Raw genomic sequence first — 22050 nt, forward strand, 5'->3', positions numbered from 1 at the left:
CGGGGGGGGGGGGTTGCTGATAGGATTTATTTCCATGTGAGCTGTTGAAATGAGAGACTCAACTCCTCAGTCACTCTTGGTTGAAGGCTTCCCTCTGTTCCTTATTATGTTTGTCTCTCCACATACCAGTTCAAAACATGGCAGTTAGTTTATCAGAGTGAACAAGTAAAGGGCAAGAGTGAGTCTGCTAACAAGACGGAAACCACAGTCTTATAACCTATCTCAGAAGTCCACATCCCATCACCATTATTGTATTGTCTTCTTTAGAAGTAACTTGGTACAACCCATGCTCACAGGGAGGGAATTACAAAGGACATGGATACCATGAGGTAGTAAGCATTGAAAGCCATTTCAGAAGTTGCCTGTCTTACACTATAACAGAATACTACTAAACAATGAAAAAGAACTTTATTGGTACACAGCACCATAGGTGAAGGTAAAAAAACGTGCAGAGCAAAAAAACTCAGACATAAAAGATAACAGACAAAACTAATCTTTAGAGTAAGAAGAAAGAAGATCAATGGTTGGGTACGGGTAGGTTTTTGTTTCAAAGTGAGTACCTTTTTTGTGATATAGGAAATGTTCTTTATCTTAATTGTGGCAGTGGTTGTGCTGGTGTATATATTTGTCAAAACTTATGAGTGAGTTTTATAATATGTAAATCATAATCTAAGTTGACTTTTTAAAAGTATGCCATTGGATTCAATGGCTGTTTTTTTAAAAAAAATCTTTTTCTAGTTTTATTGAGCCATAGTTGGTAAACAACACTGTGTAAGTTTAAGGTGTACATCGTAATGACTTATATATATTGTAAAACGATTACCATTATAAGTTTAGTTAATATCCATCATCTCATAAATACAAAAAGAAAAGCTTCTTCTGTAAGGGGAATGCTTAGGATTTATTCTCTTAACAACTTTAAAATGTACCATACAGTAGTGTTAACTGTAGTCATTGTGTTATATATTACATCCCCATTACTTATTTATATTATAACTAGAAGTTGCACCACTGACCACCTTTGTCCCATTCCCCCACTCCCCACTTCTGGTTACTATAAATCTGGTTGTTTTTCCTATGAGTTTCTTTTCTTTTCATGTGGATTCCCCATGTAGTTGAGTTATACAGTATTAGTCTTTTTATGTTTGACTTCTTTCACTTAGCATAATGCCTTCAAGGTCCCATGTTGTCAAAAATGGCAAAATTTCCTTCCTTTTTTTATATAGTTGAATAATATTGAAATGTATGTATGCATAATAACCTCTTTATCTATTCATCCATCAGTGGACTCTTAGGTTGCTTCCATACTTACCTATTGTAGCTAATATTCCTATAAACATAAGGGTGCAGGTATCTCTTTGACATAGTGTTTTTATTTCCTTTGAATATATTGTTGGACCATATGATAGTTCTATTTTTAATTTTTTGAGGACCCTCCTTCCTGTTTTCTGTAGTGGTTGTACTAATTTACAGTCCCACCAATGGTGCCCAAGGGTTCCATTTTCTCCACATTTTTGCTGGCATTTGATAACAGCCGTTTTGATAGACATGAGGTGATATCTCACTGTGGTTTTGACTTGAGATTCCCTAGTAATTAGTGATGTTGAACGCCTTTTTGTGTACCTGTAGGCCATTTGTATATCTTCTTTGGAAAAATATCTATTTAGGACCTTTGCCCATTTTTAGTTGGAGTGTGTGTGTGTGTGTGTGTGTGTGTGTGTGTTGTGAGTTCTTTATATATTTTGGATCGTAACTCCTTATCAGATATATGGTTTGCAAATTCAGTGGACTGTTCTTGATGACATCTGTATTATCTTCACATTTTTCAGGTAACATACCAAGTTGCTATAGTGTCAGTGCCATCTTGTGTTAAGATATTTGGTGTCAGGCAGACCCAGGTATGAATACTGCCTCTGAAACTTGCTGCATTCTAGTACTTCACTGACTAAAATTATTATGGATATCCCCGAAACAATAACTACTCTTTATTGACAATCTCTACTGGCCATGCACTATGCTAAACATTTATGTGTGTATCACCTTAGTTAATCCAAATCAAACAACTAACATTTTAGTCCCTTGTGGATATTACTGATACAAAATACTGCTCATGCCTTTACGTGATTTAAAGAGCAACAATGAAGGGTTGATAGTATAATTATCCCCACATCACAGAAGAAATTGAGACCAATAGAGATAAATTTTTTAAATATGAGGAACTCAGTTTGTTGTCAAGATTCTGGTTTTGTTTTCTGTTCCTCTCTACCTGGAATTAAAGACTATTTATATGTTACCTAAGCTTGCTGCAAAGAGTAACTGGGTCTTCAACTTAAAAATCTCTTTTTGATGGGCGCCTGGGTGACTCGGTTAAGCTTCTGACTTCGGCTCAGGTCATGATCTTGCAGTCTGTGGGTTCATGCCCTGTGTTGGGCTCTGTGCTGACAGCTCAGAGCCTGGAGCCTGCTTCAGATTCTGTGTCTCCCTCTCTCTTTCTCTGATACTCTCTCTCAAAAATAAAGAAACCTTAAAAAAAGTTTTTTCTTATATCTTTTTGTTTTTCCTTTAAGAAATGTCTTTTAGGTTATGAATGCTATGAGTGTCTCCAAGAGTCTATGTGGAAGGTGTCAGGTAAAGATCGGTTTCTAAGAGGAAAGCATGGCCAGACTTGCAAGAGCAAAGCCCAGTTCCAGACAAGTACTGTTCTAGCAATACCAACCTTAACCACAAGCAAAAAGACAATGTTTATATGTATTTGATGTAAAAAGTATGGCTCATTTTTCTACTATTTCCATAAACAGAACAATACTTTGTCAGCAGTGACATTTTTGAAGGACAAAGTTGATAAAGTTAGTGCTTGTAAAATATATTGTGATGTTTAATCACTATCAAAAGTGCCCAGATAGGAATTTTTTGGGGGGGAAGTAAAACCATGTCACTTAGGCCATGATGTTTTTGATTGTAGCCTTGCTTTCTTTGGCAGCTGTGTTTCCATAATACTTGTATAGCATAAGCTCCCCCCTCCCACACCCTTACCAGCCCTCATTATTTCCTTTATCAGCACGGAATTATTTTTCCTCTTTTAATATATAACATAATCAGTTCTTTCAGTATTCATTCACTTATTACAAATGGGGTTGAATCTAAAAGTATAGACTAGCACCAACTTATAAAAGTAAATATATGTAATCCTTATGCATTCTGATTCAACAATCTGTATTTCCAGAAATTAGCTGATTGATTTATACATAGACTTGATTCCTGAAAAATGATTTGTGGAGTACTGGAAAAACTTTGATTCCTCACTGTTCTTCATTAGCATCATGTTCATTTTGGCCTTTTTATCTTTAAGTCTTTTGTCTTCACTGAATAGAGTAACCTTTGGTTTGGCTCTCCTTCATAAGCCAGCTGTCCTTCAAGCTGGGTTTAAGTTTTATCTCTCTCATAAAGCCTTCTTTGACTATTTATCCAACATATTTTTTCTTTTTTGAAATTCTGTTGCTTTTCTCTTTAACATAATTTAAGTTGTCTTCTAGATTATGTACATTAGCTTTATTTTTTTCACTTGCTTTTGTGGATGTTATCTCCTTTTATCCTTGGGTTCTGGAAATAGTTAAGAATGGCAATATTATTCCCCATTTTATGATGCAAAACCTAAGAATAGATATTTGATTTCACTTCAAGATAAGACTTTAATTCAAATCTTCATTCCAAAATCTGCTTTCCTTCTATAATACCTTGTTTTATACTTTACTTGATAATCCTACCACATGCTGAGCACTTAGTGGTATTGTCAATTGATTGGTTTAAAACAGATTATTAAAAAAAATAATAAAACAGATTATTTACCCCCATCACTGATATCTATTTCCTTTAAAAAGCTATGTAGTTAACTAGTTAATTAATTGTAGAGTCTTTTATCACAGTTAATCTTGAAGCCTGAGTTTTTCAAAGGGACAACATTTTATTTGATCAAGATTTGAAGTTTAGACTATGGAAATTTTTCTAATGTATTCATCAGACAAATGTTGCTGGTTGTGTGCTATATGCCTATTATTAATGCTGGCCCTGGATATGGACAAATTGATTACATTATTTTGTTAGTAATATTCAGTCTTTTCTTATTTATACAGGAGAGATTAAACAGATTCTAGAAAATGAACTTCAGATACCTGTGTCTAAAATGCTGTTAAAAGGCTGGAAGACCGGAGATGTGGAAGACAGTGTGAGTTTTTTAATTGCCTAGAAATAAAAGAAAATGAAGTTATACAATTGACTAAAAGATGTATAAAAAGTGGCTTTTATTAGTTTTTATTACCTTTGACAGAAGTAGTTTGTAGTAAAATAGTAACTTAGTTTAAAGAATCAACATACAGTGTTTTTCAAGTTAAAACATTTTCATGGTAAACAGTTTTGAATGAGTTATGTATGTAATTGAAAACACTGAATAGCATGTTTTTCATATTTCTAACTGTTATATAGGAATTAGTTTGACATTCTTTTTGAGAGCTTTTACTTTTTTCTTAAACCTCATAGGGTGTCAGTAAGTGTCCTGGAAGAATAATTTACTGAACAATTACTTTTTGGCCTAAAGGAAGTCACATACAATGTATATATGTATGCCAAATATTGATATGGAACAGAAATGATAATAGCACATTTTTTAAATTTGGAAAATTGAAATGGTGAGAATCATTGTTTACTTGGAGAGTGGGAAATGCATGGAATGAATTTTATTTTAAGTATTTTTATGAAGTGTTACAATTATAAGGCAGTAGTTGCTATTTTTAAGGACCCTCACGTATTAAATATTTCATACACTTGTTCTTTGACAGAAAAAGTGGGGAGGGATGGAAAGAACTGAATTAGCTCTAAAGTTTTAGATGTTTGAGGTGGAAATAATTATCAAATCTTTTCATACTTATTTATTAACTTGATATTTCAGTATCTAGGCCTAAACAGAATCTTCAACTTTTGGTTCAGTTCTTTGCCAGTGACTTCTGGTAGACATTGTGCTTCTAAATATTTATATGTGAGTTCATTTGATATATGGAGAAGTTCTGAGTATTTAAATAAGATATTTACATGAATTTCACGTTAGCAAGATATTTATAAGTTAGGTTTAGGTTAGTGATGTACTGTTTTAGGGGTCAGCAACCTTTTTCTATATAGAACCAAGTTGTAAGTCATTTAGGCTTTGTGGGCAATATAATCTCTCTTGCAGTTACTCAGTTCTGCTGTCATAGTGTGAAAGGAGTCATAGGCCATATGTGAAAATGTGAACCACTACTACCATTACTATGTTCCAATAAATCTTTGTTGATGCAGAAATTTGAATTTTATATAATTTCACATGCTATGACATACTCTTAAAAATTTTTTTTCAACCATTTAAAAATGTAAAAAGCATTCATAACTTATGGGCCATACAAAAATATGCAATGGCCTAGATTTGTCCCATGAGCGTAGTTTGCTGACCCCTGGTGGGTGCTACATGGCTTTTGTAATTGAAACATAGGTTAAAAAATAAAAAGAAGTACTGCCTGAGTAAGTCAACAACCTTGGCAGAAATAAAACACCAAATGCATTGGTTTATATAGCTGTATCATTTGTCTGTTCATTTATTGAGAAGCCTATGGATATGAATCAGTTATACATGGCATTTTCAGTAGTTTGTGGAGAGAAAGGCAATTATTTTGAAAATGTTCTTAAAGCTGTCTGTTCTAATATTTGAACATAGTCTACAGTATTTTCAGTTTCTGTATACTCTTTTCCCAAGATGATATCTGCAATTCCTATGCCATTAATTTTCTGATTGCTCCCAAATATATATTTCCAGGTTATACTTTGGTGAATTCATTTATCCAAATTGGTAATTCACTTTTGTACTTGCATACCTTATTAACATCTTTAAGTTAACATGTTTAAAATGGAACTCTTGGTTTTTCTTCCAATGCCATTTCTCTATCAGTTTCCCCCCAATAAATGGCAGCACTATATAGCCATCGCTGAATACAAAATTATGAGTATCCAGTCTTTTCCCATTTCAAACAACACTAAAATATATCTCAACTGTGGTCACGTTTCGGTATTTTTATTCTACTGTCTAATTCAGGCCATTAGCATCTCTTGCTTGGATGAATGCAATAGCTTTATCATTGTTTTCCCAGTGTCTTTTCTTGAGTTCTTCTTTACATTCTCCATATGGCAGCCGGAATGATCTTTGAAAAACATAAATTGAATTATATAACTCTCGTGTTAAAACATAGTTTTATATTGTACTTTAAATAAAATTCACTGTGGTTCAAAAGGCATTGTATAATTTACCCACTGTTCACCTCTACAACCTTTGGCCTTTCTTACTTTACCTGATGCAGCCATAGAAACCTCCTTTTTAAGTCTTCTAATAAGCCCAAGCCCTTTACATCTTTAGCTGTCCCTTTAACTACTTGGAATGCTTTACCCCCAGTTCTTCACATGATGAGTGGCTCTATTTCATTCTTCAAGTCTCAGTTTAAACATTACTTTCTCTAACAGGCCTCTGTATAAAATTAGGTTCCCATCCCAGCATTCTCCATCATAGTACCTTGGGCAAATGTTTGTGGAATGAATGAATGAAAGAATGAATGAATAAACGACTTAAAGAAAGTATCCATTTGTTTAATTATACCATGTGTGGTTTGAGGGGGAAGATTTAGCAGATAATCTTTGGATAATAGCATAGCATAAGGACAGTCATGACCGAATCAAATGGTAAGAGTAAACATTTACAGTAATCCACCAAGTGAAATAAATAAAAGATAAAAAAGTAAAAATAACTTTCCTGTGTGTATATGTGTGTTTGATTTGTATGTTAGCTCGTAGAGCTAACACATCAATTTCAAAAGGACTTATACATATTTGACATGAAGATTCAGAACTTAAAGGTTTCTGTACACATTGTAAAGTTATTAGTAATTGCCCAATACAGTATTTTTGCAGATCATGCGTTACAAACCATTAATGGTTTGTAAAGTGAATTGGGTGGCTTATAGCCCACATTAAAAAAAAAAAAATAGAATGAATAGAAGGCATCAGAGTATACTGCAAATAGTAAGGGTAAGTATTTTTATTTAACAGATAGCTAATATGAGTCAAGAGTAAGTCTCAGTATCCTTGTATATTTAGTAAATGGACCTCCTGGAGTGGGATCAAGAATGAATTCTATGCTCGGTTAAGGTCAGCCTCCCTGTGTGTCTCTACTTTCATCTGCAAGGTTAGGAGAGATTTCTAGGCATCCACATTCCACCTTGCTTTTCAACACTTTCAGCCTTGACAGTATTATTTGATTGTACCACAACTAATTTCATTATATCTCTCCCCTCTCCCTACTGAGTTATGTCAGTCACTGCAAGGAGTTTAAGATTGCTCATATCATCCCTCACTCAAATTTCCATAGGCCACATCTGTTTCTATTCTTTTCCTTTACAATATCTAGAACCTTTGTGTTCCCTGTGGAAAAATTTTATTATTAGCAAAATTCCTTCTGTTGTCAACCTCTTTCCTACACATTCCCTCCACCATCTTCTCTAACTGAAATCTGCCTTCCTGAGAACATTTGTTTCTTTGTAGCCTTCTCCGTTTTCATTGCTTTTCTTTCAGCCGTCATGCCACCGGACTAACTGGTAAAATATGTGTCCTTATTGTTCCTCAGTTCTACTTCCAGACCTACATCAACCCTTCTCTAAAAATCTTCAGCTTTGAATTTCATCTCAGAAGATCATCACCTACTTAATGAGGTCATCTCCCCTCATTTCCTGATAATTTTTTGTTGCTGGTCTATAATTGCTCTTGGTCTTAATTCTTTTTTTCTTTAATATCATGCAGTATGTATGTATGCATTATTATTTTTTTAAATTTACATTTAAGTTAGTTAGCCTATAGTGCAATGATGATTATAAGGGTAAAATCTTGTGATTTATCCCCTACATAATAACACCCAGTCCTCATCCCAACAAATATCGTCCTTAATGCCCCTTTCCCACGTAGCCCTTCCCCCCACCCACAACCCCTCCAGCAACCCTCTGCCTGCTCTCCCTATTAAGAATCTCTTGTGTTTTGTCCCCCTCCTTGTTTTTATATTATTTTTGCTTCTCTTCTCGTATGTTCATCTGTTTTGTAATTTAAACTCCACATGAGTGAAGTCATATATTATTCTTTTTCTGATGAATTTTGCTTAGCATAATACAATCTAGTTCCATCCATGTTGTTGCAAATGGCAGGATTTCATTCTTTTTGATTGTCAAGTAATGCTTCATTGAATATATATTATTGGGCTCTTTCCAACTTTGGCTATTGTTGATAGCACTTCTATAAACATTGGAGTGCTTGTGACCCTTCGAAACAGCACACCTATATCTTCGGATACATACCTCGTAGTTCAATTGCTGGGTCATGGAGGAACCTCCATGTCATTTTCCAGAGTAGCTGCACCAATTTGCATTTCCACCAACAGTGCAAAAGATACCCTCTTTCTCCACATCCTCGCCAACATCTGTCATTGCCCTAGTTGTTAATTTTAGCCATTCTGACTGGTGTGAGTTGGTATCTCACTGTGGTTTTGAGTTGTATTTCCTTGATGCTGAGTGATGTTTACCATATTTTCATGTGTCTGTTAGCCATCTGGATGTCTTCTTTGGAAAAGTTCAATTCTTGTCTTTTTCCCATTTCTTCAGTAGATTGTTTCCTAGTATTGAGTTTGAAAAGTTCTTCATAGATTTTGGATACCAGCTCTTTATCTGATATGTCATTTGCAAATATCTTCTCCCGTTCCTTGGTCATCTTTTAGTTTTGCTGATTGTTTCCTTCGCTGGGCAGAACGTTTTCATCTTCATGAGGTCCCAATAGTTTAATTTTGCTTTTGTTTCCCTTGCCTCCAGAGATGTATTGAGTAAGAAGTTGCTGCAGCCAAGGTTAAAGAGGTTTTTGCCTGCTTTCTCCTTAAAGATTTTGATTGCTTCCTGTCTTACATTTATGTCTTTCATCCATTTTGAGTTTATTTTTGTGTATGGTGTAAGAAGGTGGTCCAGGTTCATCCTTCTGAATGTTGCTTTGCAGTTTTCCCAGCATCATTTGCTAAAGAGACTGTCTTTATTCCATTGGATAGTCTTTCCTGCTTTGTCAAAGATTAGTTGGCCATACATTTGTGTGTCCGTTTCTGGCTTCTCTATTCTGTTTGACTGATCTAAGTGCCTGTTTTTTGGGTTTTTTTTTTGTTTTTTTTTTTTTTGCCAGTACCATACTGTCTTGATGATTACAGCTTTGTAATATATCCAGGATTGTGATACTTCCAGCTTTGGTTTTCTTTTTCAGGATTTCTTTGGCTCCTCGGGGTCTATTCTGGTTCTGTACAAATTTTAGGATTGTTTATTCTAGCTCTGTGAAGAATGCTGGTGTTATTTTGATAGAGATTGCATTGAATATATATGGCTTTGGGTAGTGTCAACATTTTAACAATATTGGTTCTTCCAATCCATAAGCATGGAATATTTTTTCATTTTTTTGTGTCATCTTCAATGTCTCATAAAATTTTTATAGTTTTCAGTGTATAGATTTTTCACCTCTTTGGTTAAGTTTATTCCTAGATATTGTATGGTTTTTGGTGTTGTAAATGGGATTGCTCCCATGATTTCTCTTTTTGTTGCTTCATTTTTAGTGTATAGAGATGCAAACTATTTCTGTGCATTGATTTTATATCTTGTGACTTTTCTGATTTCATGGATCAGTTCTAGCAAGTTTTTGGTGGAATCTTTTGGGTTTTCAATATAGAGTATCAGTGGTGTGCAAAGAGTGAAAGTTTGACTTCCTCCTTGCTGATTTGGATGCCTTTTATTTCCTTTTGTTATGTGATGCTGAGGCTAGGACTTCCAGTACTATGTTGAACAACAGTGGTGAGAGTGGACATCCCTTTGTGTTCCTGACCTTAAGGGGAAAGCTCTCAGTTTTTCCCCATTTAGTATGATATTAGTGGTGGGTCTTCATATATGACTTTTATGATGTTGAGGTATGATTCTTCTATCCCTACTTTTTTGAGGATTTTTATTAGGAAGGATGCTGTATTATGTCAGATACTTTCTCTGCATCTAATGAGGGGAGCATGTGGTTCTTATTCTTTCTTTTATTAATGTCATGTATCACATTGATTGATTTGCAGATATTGAACCAGCCCTGTATCCCAGGTATAAATGCCACTTGATCATGGTGAATAATTCTTTTAATGTATTGTTGGCTCCTGTTGGCTAGTATCATGTTGAGAATTTTTGCATCCATGTTCATCAAAGAAATTGGTCTTTGGTTCTCCTTTTTAGTGAAGTCTTTGTCTGGTTTTGGAATCAAGGTTAAGCTGGTCTCATAGAATGAGTTTGGAAGTTTGCCTTCCATTTATATTCTTTGGAAGAGCTTCAAAAGAATAAGTGTTAACTCTTCTTTAAATGTCTGGTAGAAATTCCTTGGAAAGCCATTTGGCCCCGGACTCTTGGTTTTGGGGCAATTTCTTTGTTACTAATTAAGTTTCTTTACTGGTTATGGGTCTGTTCAAGTTTTCCATTTCTTCCTGTTTCAGTTTTGGTAGTTTATATGTTTCTAGGAATTTTTTCATTTCTTACAGATTGCTCAATTTATTGGCATATAATTGCTCATAATATTTTCTTATTATTGTTTGTATTTCTTCAGTGTTGGTTGTGATCTCTCCTCTTTCATTCTTGATTTTATTTACTTGCGTCCTTCTTGGTTTTTGATCAAACTGGCTAGTGTTTTATCAATTTTTTTAATTCTTTCAAAGAACGAACTCATGGTTTCATTGATCTATTCTACTTATTTTTTTAATTTCGATAGCATTGGTTTCTGCTCTAATCTTTATTATTTCCTGTCTTTTGCTGGTTTTGGGTTTTATTTGCTGTTCTTTTTCCAGCTCCGTAAGGTGTAAGGTTAGGTTGTATATCTGAGACCATTATTCCTTCTTTAGGAAGGCCTGGATTGCTATATACCTCCTTGTTGTCACCACCTTTGCTACATCTCAGAGGTTTGGGGCTGTCAGGTTATCATTTTCATTTGCTTCTATGTACTTTATAATTTCCTCTTTAACTTATTGGTTAACCCATTCATTTTTTTTAGTAGAATGTTCAAAAATCTCTAAGTATTCTTTGTCTTTCCAAATTTTTTCTTGTTGATTTTGAGTTTCCTAGCGTTGTGGTCTGACAATACACATGGTATGATCTTGATCTTTTTGTACTTGTTGAAGGTTGATTTGTGTCCCAGTATGTGATCTATTCTGGAAAACATTCCATGTGCACTGGAGAAGAATGTGTATTCAACTGCTTTAGGATAAAATATTCTGAATATCTTTTAAGTCCATCTGGCCCAGTGTGTCATTCAAAGCCATTGTTTCCTTGTTGATTTTCTGCTTAGATGATCTGTCCATTTTTGTAAGTGGGGTTTTGAATTCCCTTTCTATAATGACATAATCAGTGAGTTTCTTTATGTTTTTGATTAATTGGTTTACATATTTGGTGTTCCCCATTGGCTGAATAAATGTTTATAATTGTAGATCTTGGTGGGTACACCCCTTAACTATGATATAATGCCCTTCTTCATCTCTTGGTACATTCTTTAAAAAATTTTTTTAATGTTTATTTTTGAGAGAGAGAAAGAATGCGAGTGGGGGAAGGCCACAAAGAGACACAGAATCTGAAGCAGCTCCAGGCCCTAAGCTGTTAGCACAGAGCCCAACATGGGGCTTAAACCCACAAGCTGTGAGATCATGACCTGAGCTAAAATTGGACGCTTAACCAACTGAGCCACCTAGGCACCCCTACATTCTTTATTTTAAAATCTACATTGTCTGATAGAAGTATGGCTACTTCAGCTTTCTTTTGGCAACCACTAGCATGATAGATGGTTCTCCATCCCCTTACTTTCAATATGAAGGTGTCTTTAGATCTAAAATGCATCTCTTGTAAACAGCATATAGATGGATCTTATTTTCTTATCCGTTCTGATACCCTGTGTCTTTTGATTAGAGAGTTTAGCCCACTGTCATTTAAAGTGAGTACTGAGAGATATGAATTTATTGCCATTGTATTGCCTGTAGAGTTTTAGTTTCTGGTGGTGTTCTCTGGTTCTTTCTAGTCTTTGTTCCTTTTGGTCTTCTGTTTTTGTTTCTGTTTCATCTTTTCTTTCCTCAGAGAATCCCCCTTAAAATTTCTTGCAGGGCTGATTTAGAGGTGACAAACTCCTTTAGTTTTTGTTTGGGAAACTCTTTATCTCCTTTTATTATGAATGGCAACCTTGCTGGAAAAAGAATTCTTGGCTGCCTATTTTCCTGGTTCAGCACTTTGAATATATCCTGCCATTCCTTTCTGGTCTGCCAAGTTTCTGTGGATAGGTCTGCTGTGAACCTGATCTGTCACAGATCATTTATAGGTTAAGGACTTTTTTTTCCCCCTTGCTACTTTCATAATTCTTTTCTGTGTGTGTATTTGTGCATTTGACTATGATATGCCTTGTTGATGGTTGGTTTTTGTTGAATCTAATGGGCGTTCTCTGTGCTTGTTGGGTTTTGATGTCTGTGTCTTTCCCTAGTTTAGGAAAGTTTTCTGCTATGATTTCACATAAACCTTCTATCCCTTTTTCCTCTCTCTCTTCATCTTCTGGGACTCCTTTGATTCAGATGTTATTCTTTTTTAATGGGTCACTGAGTTCTCTACATCTTTTATCATGCTCTTTTGCTTTAGTTTCCCTCTCTCTTTTTTTTTTTTTTTTGCTTCATTATTCTCCATAATTTTGTCTTCTATATCACTGATTCACTGCTCTGTTTCCTCCATCCTTGCTGCTGTGGCAATCATTTGCGATTGTATCTCATTTATAACATTTTTAGTTTTGTCTTGAGTAGATTTTACTTTTTTTTTAATCTCTATAGAAAACGATTCTATGCTTTTTACAACCCCAGCTAGTATTCTTATTATCGTGATTCTAAATTCTAGTTCAGACATCTTGCTTATATTGGTATTGATTAAGTCCCTGGCTGTCCTTTCTTCCTGCTTTCTTTTGAGGTAAATTACTTCATTTTGTCATTTTGGAGGAAGAAAAAGAATCAGTAAAGTAAAAAATAGAAGTTTAAAAATTAAAACTGACACAATGAGTCAAGTAAAGGGGGCTAGATACTCGGTGTGCTTTGGTCTGGTGGTTGAAAGAAGCTGAAAGAATTAGAGAAAGAAGGGAGAGAAAAAAAAAGTAAGAAAACATTTAAAAAATTTAAAAATGTGCATAATAAAGTAGAATAAAATGAAGAAAGTAAAATAGAATAAAAAACTTTACAACAAAATATAGTCAGAAAATTGTTAAAAATGGAAAATAAAAATAAACATTTTTTTCTGTATCTAAAAATAAGAAAAAAGAAAAAGAAAAGGGGGGAAAACTGAATAGATGGACCAGCAAACAGAATAAAACCTGAGTGAAATTACCCAGGTTCCCCTAGAAGTCTAACTTTGAAGCACTTTATAGTCCTTATACTAAATAGACAGGTAGGTTTGTGGTGGTCTCCTAGAGCCTGAGCCTGATTGGCACGATTGGTTGGGGCTCCGTGTAAGGGCTCCGTTCTCCACTAGTTGGCGCTGCTTAGCTTGCTGGGGTAGATTGATGTGGCAGGCATACGTTTCTATGCCAGTTTCTATGCCAATGTGTAGGAGGGGTGAAAATGGTGTCCCCCAGCTTCCCAGTCTTTGGCTCCAGAACTCTTTGCTGTCACTGACCAGCATTCAAGCGCCCTCCTTTATCTCTGGCTTCCATCTACTCCCTGCTTCTACACTGCGTGCATCCATGCTGTCAGCCTGCCAGGCGGCAGCTGTCTCTTGAATTATATCTCGTATGGGGCTATGTTTCCAAATCCCTGTCTTCTGAGAAACCTGCGGCTTAGACCTACTCTGACCCTATGGGGGAGGGTCTTACTGGGCAGTGGCCAGGTGCTGGCTTGTCCCCTGGGAACATTCATGCAGCTGTGCTGTTGCAGAGGTTCAGAGATTGTGGCCACATGCCTGCTTCCCCCAGAAAAAAATCTGTGCGATCACGCAGCAGCAGAGGTTCAGGGCTTATGACAAAACAGCACACAGCCAGCGCCAGGTTTCATCACACCCTGGCGTCTTTTGTTCCAATACTAGTGAATGTGGCTTTTCTCCATGGTCTGCTAGGACCTTTCCCTTTGGGAAGGCTGTGCAGCCTCTAGCAAATGACCTCCTAGCAGGGGAACCACTCTTCCCTCTAGGGCCCTCAGTCTCCTCAGACCTCGTGTTCCTGGGGATTTTCCATTCTCTGTTCTAATTCTTAGTAATTTAAATATCTTTATAAGTGGTTCTTCCAAGACCTTGGTCTCTTAGTTTCTTGAATTTCTTTCCTACAGAGATCTTTTTTTCTCCAATCTGTATCAGCCATATCTTCCATGCTTCTGTCATTTAATTATAATTCTCAAATCTTAATTTGAGACCTCAAATTTCTGGTTACAATTACTCATTTTTCTAGCTCATTTCTTTTAGTATCCTGACTCCAGCAGTCCTTTAATACTACTTAGGCCTCTAATCTATTGTTTTACCATCTTTTCAAGATGATTACCTCTTTCATGTTTTTTCTTCCTTCCTTTTAGTGAATTTAATCCTGTGGTTATTGTTATAATCACTTTCTTGCATATAACCCCAACTCTTGCCTTAGGGATCCTGCATGAGAAAAATTCTTATTTTTGATAAATCCAACTCCATCTATTCTGTGCCTTCCAGCTAAAAGTGGCTGCAGACAGACAAAATCATGGTGTTGGTGTATCTTTTAATTCAACATCATGGTCTTTTAAAAAATTTTTCTTTATAATGTTTATTTATTTTTGAGAGACAGAGAGAGACGGAGCACAAGCAGGGGTGGGCAGAGAAGAAAGAGAGGGAGGGAGACACAGAATCCAAAGCAGGTTCCAGGTTCCCAGCCATCAGCACAGAGCCCGACGTGGGGCTCAAACCCATGGACCATGAGATCATGACCTGAGCCAAAGTCGCATGCTCAACCGACTGAGCCACCCAGGCGCCCCAAGACCTTGGTCTTTAGAGGGTCCCTTAGTGTTGCTAGGCAGTCACAGTATATTTACCTGGTTTGTCTGCACTCCTAAATGGTTATTTTATACTTGTTCTCTCCTCAGACTTTTAAAGTACCTCTCCTTATTCTCACTCTCAACTGATGACTTTTCTTCTTGTTTTGTTTTACCAACAAAATAAAGGCAATACAAGAACATTTCTACAAATTCCCAGCTTGGTGTCTGTTTACTTACTTGCATTTTATACAAGTACTGTCCTTTTTCTCTAGATGGCTTGTTCAGTCTCCTGTTGAAGACCAAGCCTCCAGATTTGCTTGGATTACATTCTTTGTCCCCTCTGGCCTATTCAGGGACTTTACTTTAATTCTTCCCTGTGTTTCCTGTATCATCGGTATTTTTCTTTAATAGACTATTACCTCTAGTAGAGTGTAACCACAAACATAAGGTTATATCTTCTATTTTTCTCTTGATCCTGCTTCCTCTTCTAATAGTCACTGCATTCCTCTAGTCCCCCTAATGACAAAACTTTCCCCAAGGAATTGTTTGTATTTCATGTCCCTAATTTACTTATCCCCATTTCTCCTCAACCCAGTCTAAGCAAAGAATTGCTAGTGCTTCTGTCAAAGTCACCAGTGAAGTGACCACGTGACCAATTTCAGTGGTGATCTTATCCAGTGTAATGACTTTTAAGTGCATCTGTATGCATAGTTTTGTATCTTTAATTTCCACTCCAGACCTGTTCCCTAAATTCCAGATTGATATATCCCCCTGCTTGTCTTCTCTGCTTGAATACTTGTTACACATTTCAAACTTACCTGCCCAAAATGGAAGTCCTTATCTTTAGTCTTTCCCATTTGATTTGATAGCAACTTCATCTTTCCAGTTACTTAGTCTAAAATCTTTAGGATCATTACTGATTCCTTTCTGTCAGAGCCTATATCCAATATGTCAGGAAGTCTCTTTAGTCCTATCCTCAAAATATACCCAGAATCCAGCTACTTTGCATTACTTCTACTATCAACCTGGCATAAGCCATTATCAGCCTTATTTTAGTAATTCCATTAATCTCCTCTGGGCTTCTATCCTCCTTTGCCAGGCCCTTCCCAACTGTTTTCAACACAGCTAACAAAATGATTTATTTATTTTTTAAATCATTCATTTGAATGTGAATCTAATCCTGTCACTCCAGTAGTTTCCCATTTCATTCAGAGTAAAAGTCAAAGCCCTTATGTAGCCTAAATGCCTCAACATATTCCCTGTCCTTACCATCACTGTTCTTTCTCTGACCTATCTCTACCAGTGCTCATTTGACTTCACTTACATCATACTCCATGTTCATTAACCATTTTGTGCTGGCTGTTTTCTTTGCCTGAAATAATTCTTTTTGTGTATATTCTCATGGTTTATTTCCTCACCCCCATTTAAGTCTTTGCTCAAAAGGCATATTCTCCAAGTGAGAACCACCCTGATCACCCAGTGTAAAATTACATAACGCTCCCATATTCTTCACCCTCTCTTCCCAGATTTATGTTTAGTCCAAAGAATTATCAATTTTTAATATTCAACTATATAGGTTACTAACTTTGTTTTTACTAAACTGTAAAACTTTATAAGATCAGGGGATTTAGACTTTTCTGTTCATCACTTGGTGTTTAGAATTGTCCTGTCACAGAGTAGGTGGTTTAATAAATATCTATTGAATAAATATGTATGCCCTGGGTTATGATGTAAAGATATAAAATGTGTTTCTTAATATGTTTTGCTGTCAAAAAAGTTCAAAGTATGTTAGTAAGTTTTTACCATCAAATTAGAAATGTAAAAGGTATGTAGGATTTTTGTGGCAAAAAGTTTGAATGAAATTTTGTATGGCTTTCAATATGTAGTTCACATGTGTCACAAGAGTAGTTTATTCATCCTAAATTGACTATTTTAACAAAAACTCTCTGGAATAAAGTTAAGTTACCCAAGTAATATACTAGAGCCTTTATCCAAGTCAGTTTACTTCTCAGGCTGCAGCTCCCTATCTCAAAGTCTTTGGGTTGAAGTGCTTCTATGATCTTTTCTAGGTTTTATGATCTCTGACAACCTACAGTATGCTTATTTTTGCTATAATGATCCTGGAAGAAATATATGTTAGTTTCAAGGATATACTTCTTTAATGAAGAAATTAATGACTCTTAACTGTGTTCTTATCTATTAGTGTCTCATCATGAGCTAAAGAATTTGTATTTTATCCTTAATGTTCATACTTATATGCTCACTTATGATATATATGGGATAACAAATTATTTAGATTCAGTGGTTCTGCATTATCTATCAAAAGATGAAAAGGTAAACTATAATATTGAAAAATTTTCAAGAACTTTAGGGAAAAAATGAATAATGTACAGCCAACAGTCATTTTTTTTTGTTTTTTAATTTTTCTTTTTCAGACGGTCTTAAAATCGCTACATTTGCCAAAAAACAACAGTCTTTATGTCCTTACACCAGACTTGCCACCACCTTCATCATCTAGTCATGCTGGGTAAGGTGTTTACTTTTCCTGGGAATCTGAAATGAAAAGCTTGATTGTTACATTGCTTTAAGTTGTATATAAATATCAAAATGAAATAAAATCAAAATCTTGTCGAATCTTTAACTTACCAACACATCTTATCCATATAAAATTTCAAACTGTTTTGTTTGTGTAGTTTGTTTGATTTTAGTGGTGGAATTTTTTTCCAAAGAAAACCTTTAGCAAAATTCCATTAGGGGAAAAAATAGTCAAAAATGGTATTGCTCTGGGGTGTCTGGATGGCTCACTTGGTTAAACATCTGACTCAGTTTGGCTGAGGTCATGATCTCAGGGTCCTGAGATTAAGACCCATGTCAGGATCTGTGCTGAGCACTTAACCTCATTAAGATTTCTCTTTCTGCCCCTCCCCAGCTCATTCCATCTCCCTCTCTAAAATTAAAAAAAAAAAAAAGTGCTGTTCTGTTTGAAGGAGAAGGACTAGTATTGGAAGGAAGATACTCAGTAAATGGAACTCTAGCTTCTTCTATGGCTAAAGAAGGCATTCTTTTGAGGAAACTTCATTAGGTGCTGCAGAATATGGTTTGAAAAGCTATACATTTTTGTTAAGCTTTTGTCTCTATTTGGAGTTAAGAATCTTTTCTTTCATTATTCATGGTGAAACTCAGGACATTCATAGAATGATTAAATTATTTTAATATTAAATTATGTATTACATTGTTATTGCTAGATAAAGCAAACTGATCCAAAGTAAATGATTATCCTAGTAATAGAGTAATAATTTTTATAAATACAGTATCATTCCAGTACTACATTTGTTTGTAGATTTTCACAGTTTTTATACACATTTATTTCTTTTTTAATACAACTTGGTGATTTTGTGTGGTGGAGACCTGTGTGTCTGAACTATGAATATTGTCAACATTTTTCCCTCACAGCTATGAAATATCTTAATTGTTATGTAGTGGAAGGAAACATTAGTCTTTTTCTCTACTATACTACTTATAGTAAACTTCTGGCTGTGAAATGTGTGGTACTTTCCCCACAGCAGGCAATTCTTCAAAACCAGTTCTACAATTTTAATTTAATTCTATATTATCTACCTGAAGATAGCATGAAATCCCATAGGTTCTGAGCTCATTCCTCTAAAACTGTCCCCACATCAGACACCAATTGAATATTTGGAAATATTCCTTCCTTTTCTATTTTTTTGGAATAGTTTGAGAAGAATAGGTAATAAGTCTTCTTTAAATGCTTGGTAGACTTCGTCTGTGAAGCCACCGGGTCCTGGACTTTTGTTTGTTGGGAGTTTTTTGGATTACTGATTCAATTTCTTTGCTAGAAATTGGTCTGTTCAAATTTTCTATTTCTTCATGTTTCAGTTTGGGTAGGTAATGTTTCTAGAAACATATCTATTTCTTCTGGGTTGTCGGCATATAGTCTTTCATAATCTTCTCTTACAGTTGTTTGTGTTCCTGTGGTGTTTGTTGTTACTTCTTTCTCATTTGTGATTTTATTTGGGTCCTTTTTTTTTTTTCCTTCTTGATGAATCTGGCTAGAGGTTTATCAATTTTATTGAATTTTTTCCAAAGAACCAGATCCTGGTTTCATTGATGTGTTCTATTGATTTTTAAGATTCTTTATCATTTATTTTTTCTTTAACCTTTATTATTTCCTTCTTTTGGCTGGTTTTAGGTTTTGTTTGTTCTTTTTCTAGCTTCTTTGGGTGTAAGGTCAGGTTGTTTGACATTTTTCTTGCTTCTTGCGATAGGCCTTTATTGCTATAAACTTCCCTCTTAGGACCATTTTTGCTATATTCCAAATGTTTTGAACCATTGTATTTTCATTTGTTTCCATGTACCTTTTAATTTATTCTTTTATTTCTTTGTTGACCCATTCATTGCTTAGTAGCATATTATGTAAACACTATGTATTTCTGTGCTTTTGAGACATTTATCTTGTGGTTGGGTTTCTAGTTTCATAGTGTTCTGGTCAGAAAACATGGATGATATGACTTTGATCATTTTAAATTTGAGACCTGTTTGTGGATCTCTTCTGGGGAATGTTCCATGGGCACTTGGAAGTAACATGTATTTTGCTGTTTTAAGATAAAATGTTCTGAATATATTTGTTAAATCTCTCTGGTCCAATGTATCATTCAAAGACATTGTTTCTTTGTTGGCATTCTGTTTAGTTTATCTGTTCATTGATGTAAGTGGGGTGAAAGTCCCTTCCTAGTATTGTATTTTCCTTGATTAGTCCTTTATGTTGTTAGTAACTATTTTCGGTATTTGGGACTATCCATTATGGGTATATAAAATTTATAATTGTTGTATCTTCTTCTTGGATTGTCCATTTATTGTTATATAGTCTCTTCCTCTGTCTCTTATTATAGTCTTAGTTGTAAAGTTTATTTCATTTGATTAAAGTATTACTATTGTGGCTTTATTTTGATAGCCATTTGCATGATAAATATTTCTCCTTCACCTCACTTTCAATGTGCTGGTGTCTTTAGGTTGGAGTATGTTGTCCATCTACATGTATTATTATTTTATTACTAGTTTTGTGTTTGTTTCTGAAGATTTTCTCTGATCTTTTCCTGTCTTTTTTTCATGGTTTGCTGGTTTTCTTTAGTGATATATTTGTATTTCTTTCTCTTTATTCTTTGTATATATAGTAGTAGTTTTTGATTTGTGGTTACCTTTAGGTTTGTATATAACATTTCTTGCATATAGCAGTCCATATTAAGTTGATGGCCTTTGAAGTTTGAACCAATTCTTTATTCTTCTTCTCCCAGGTTTGAGAAATATGGTGTCATATATTACATTCTTTTATAGTGTGACTTCCTTGACTGGTTGTTACAGATATATTTATTTTTACTGGTTTTGTGTTTCCTACCTTTATAATGTCATTTTTGCCTCACCACTCAAGAGTCTCTTTTAATATTTCATACAGGGCTGGTTTAATGGTTATGAACTTCTTTAGTTTTTGTTTGTCTGGGAAACTCTTTATCTTTCATTTTATTTTGAATGATATCCTTCCTGGATAGAGTCTCCTTGGTTGCACATTTTTCTCATTCAGCACTTTGAAATTATCATGCCATTCCATTCTGGTTTAGAAAGTTTCAGCTGATATATCCTCTGCTGGCCTTTTTGGTTTTCCCATATAAGTTACTATGTTCTTTTTCATGCTGCTTTTACTTTATTTTTCTTTACTTATATTTGGGATTTTAATTATATGTTGTTGTGAATCTGCTTTTGCTGGTTTTAATGGGGTTTTTTGTGCCTATCGTGCCTTAGAATATCTGTTTCTTTCCTCAGATTTGGGGAGTTTTCAGCTATTATTTCTTCAAATAATTTCTCTTATACTCTTTTCTTCTTTACTTCTGGGACTCCTATCATATGAATGTTACTATGTTTCATGGAGTCACAGACTTCCCTAAGTCTTTTCATTTCTTTTTTTTTCTTTTGGAAAAATTTTTATTTATTTTTTTAATATAACACAATTTATTTTTTGTAACATACGCAATTATTTTCCATCATTACAATACAGTAGTTACAATGACATTCCAAACAGAAAAGCAAAGTAAAAAATCAAAACACTAACTTCTATTTCATGTAATTAGACTTATACAGAAATTAGAAGGTTAAGTAACAACTAGTTAATCACCTAATTTCACAGCTATCTGAAGTGGCAATCGTTATATAGCAGCTTATCTATGATACATTCAAGGTAAATGATACAATTTATTACTTGCCCATAAGCTACAACACAGCCTGCTTAATACCTTTCCTTAAATTCCACCTCTATACTACAATATACTTGAGGTGCATGCCAAAAAGTAGGTACCTTTTATATAGGAAATGGATGATTAAGTCTTTGGTGTTGTAAAAGCAACTTCATTTAAACATAACCACCCCTATACCAAAAAAAAAAAAGGGGAAGAAAAAAATTAAGAAAATAATAAGGGAAAAACCCAAGACGCACTTCCTAAGGGGAAAAAAAACAGCATGTAATTTCTGTCCTTGACGTAATGTATTAAATAAGCAAACACCCCAACAAGCAAAACAAGTACTACAGTGTAAAAATATTAAAAAAAGAAAACCCTCTCACATGCATAAATGAAAGATTGCACACAAAGAACTCACATCTTTTCAAGATTCAATATTCTGCTACTATGTGTTAAATACTGCATGGTTTGCCCAAGCTAAGATGAAACCACATCAAGAATCAATAAGAATTTTGCATTTTCTTTCATTATCTACTCAAAGTCATGCCTACTGCACCTCTAAACATTTCATTAAATCCAATTATACAGCAAACACTCCCAAAATAAACTTAGATTGTATTGCAGTTTCACTTAACAGTATATAAAATGCTGTGTTGTGACAGGTATCAACTATCCATTAGATACTGAATCAGTTTTTCTTAAGCACTA

The 22050-nt window shown here is 34.8% G+C and overlaps 1 protein-coding gene across 3 annotated transcripts in view; it reads left to right on the forward strand.

The window, feature by feature from the left end:
* Positions 1-22050, forward strand: part of FAF1 (Fas associated factor 1) — a 474908-nt gene that overhangs the window by 188569 nt on the left and 264289 nt on the right. For all 3 annotated transcript variants that reach the window (XM_029946447.1, XM_029946449.1, XM_029946448.1), the window contains 2 exons: positions 4131-4222; positions 17533-17624. In XM_029946447.1, the coding sequence (XP_029802307.1) occupies positions 4131-4222; positions 17533-17624 (184 nt within the window). The remainder of the gene's footprint in view (positions 1-4130; positions 4223-17532; positions 17625-22050) is intronic.

The sequence above is a fragment of the Suricata suricatta genome, chromosome 8 (genome assembly GCF_006229205.1).
Source record: "Suricata suricatta isolate VVHF042 chromosome 8, meerkat_22Aug2017_6uvM2_HiC, whole genome shotgun sequence".
Classification (NCBI taxonomy): domain Eukaryota; kingdom Metazoa; phylum Chordata; class Mammalia; order Carnivora; family Herpestidae; genus Suricata; species Suricata suricatta.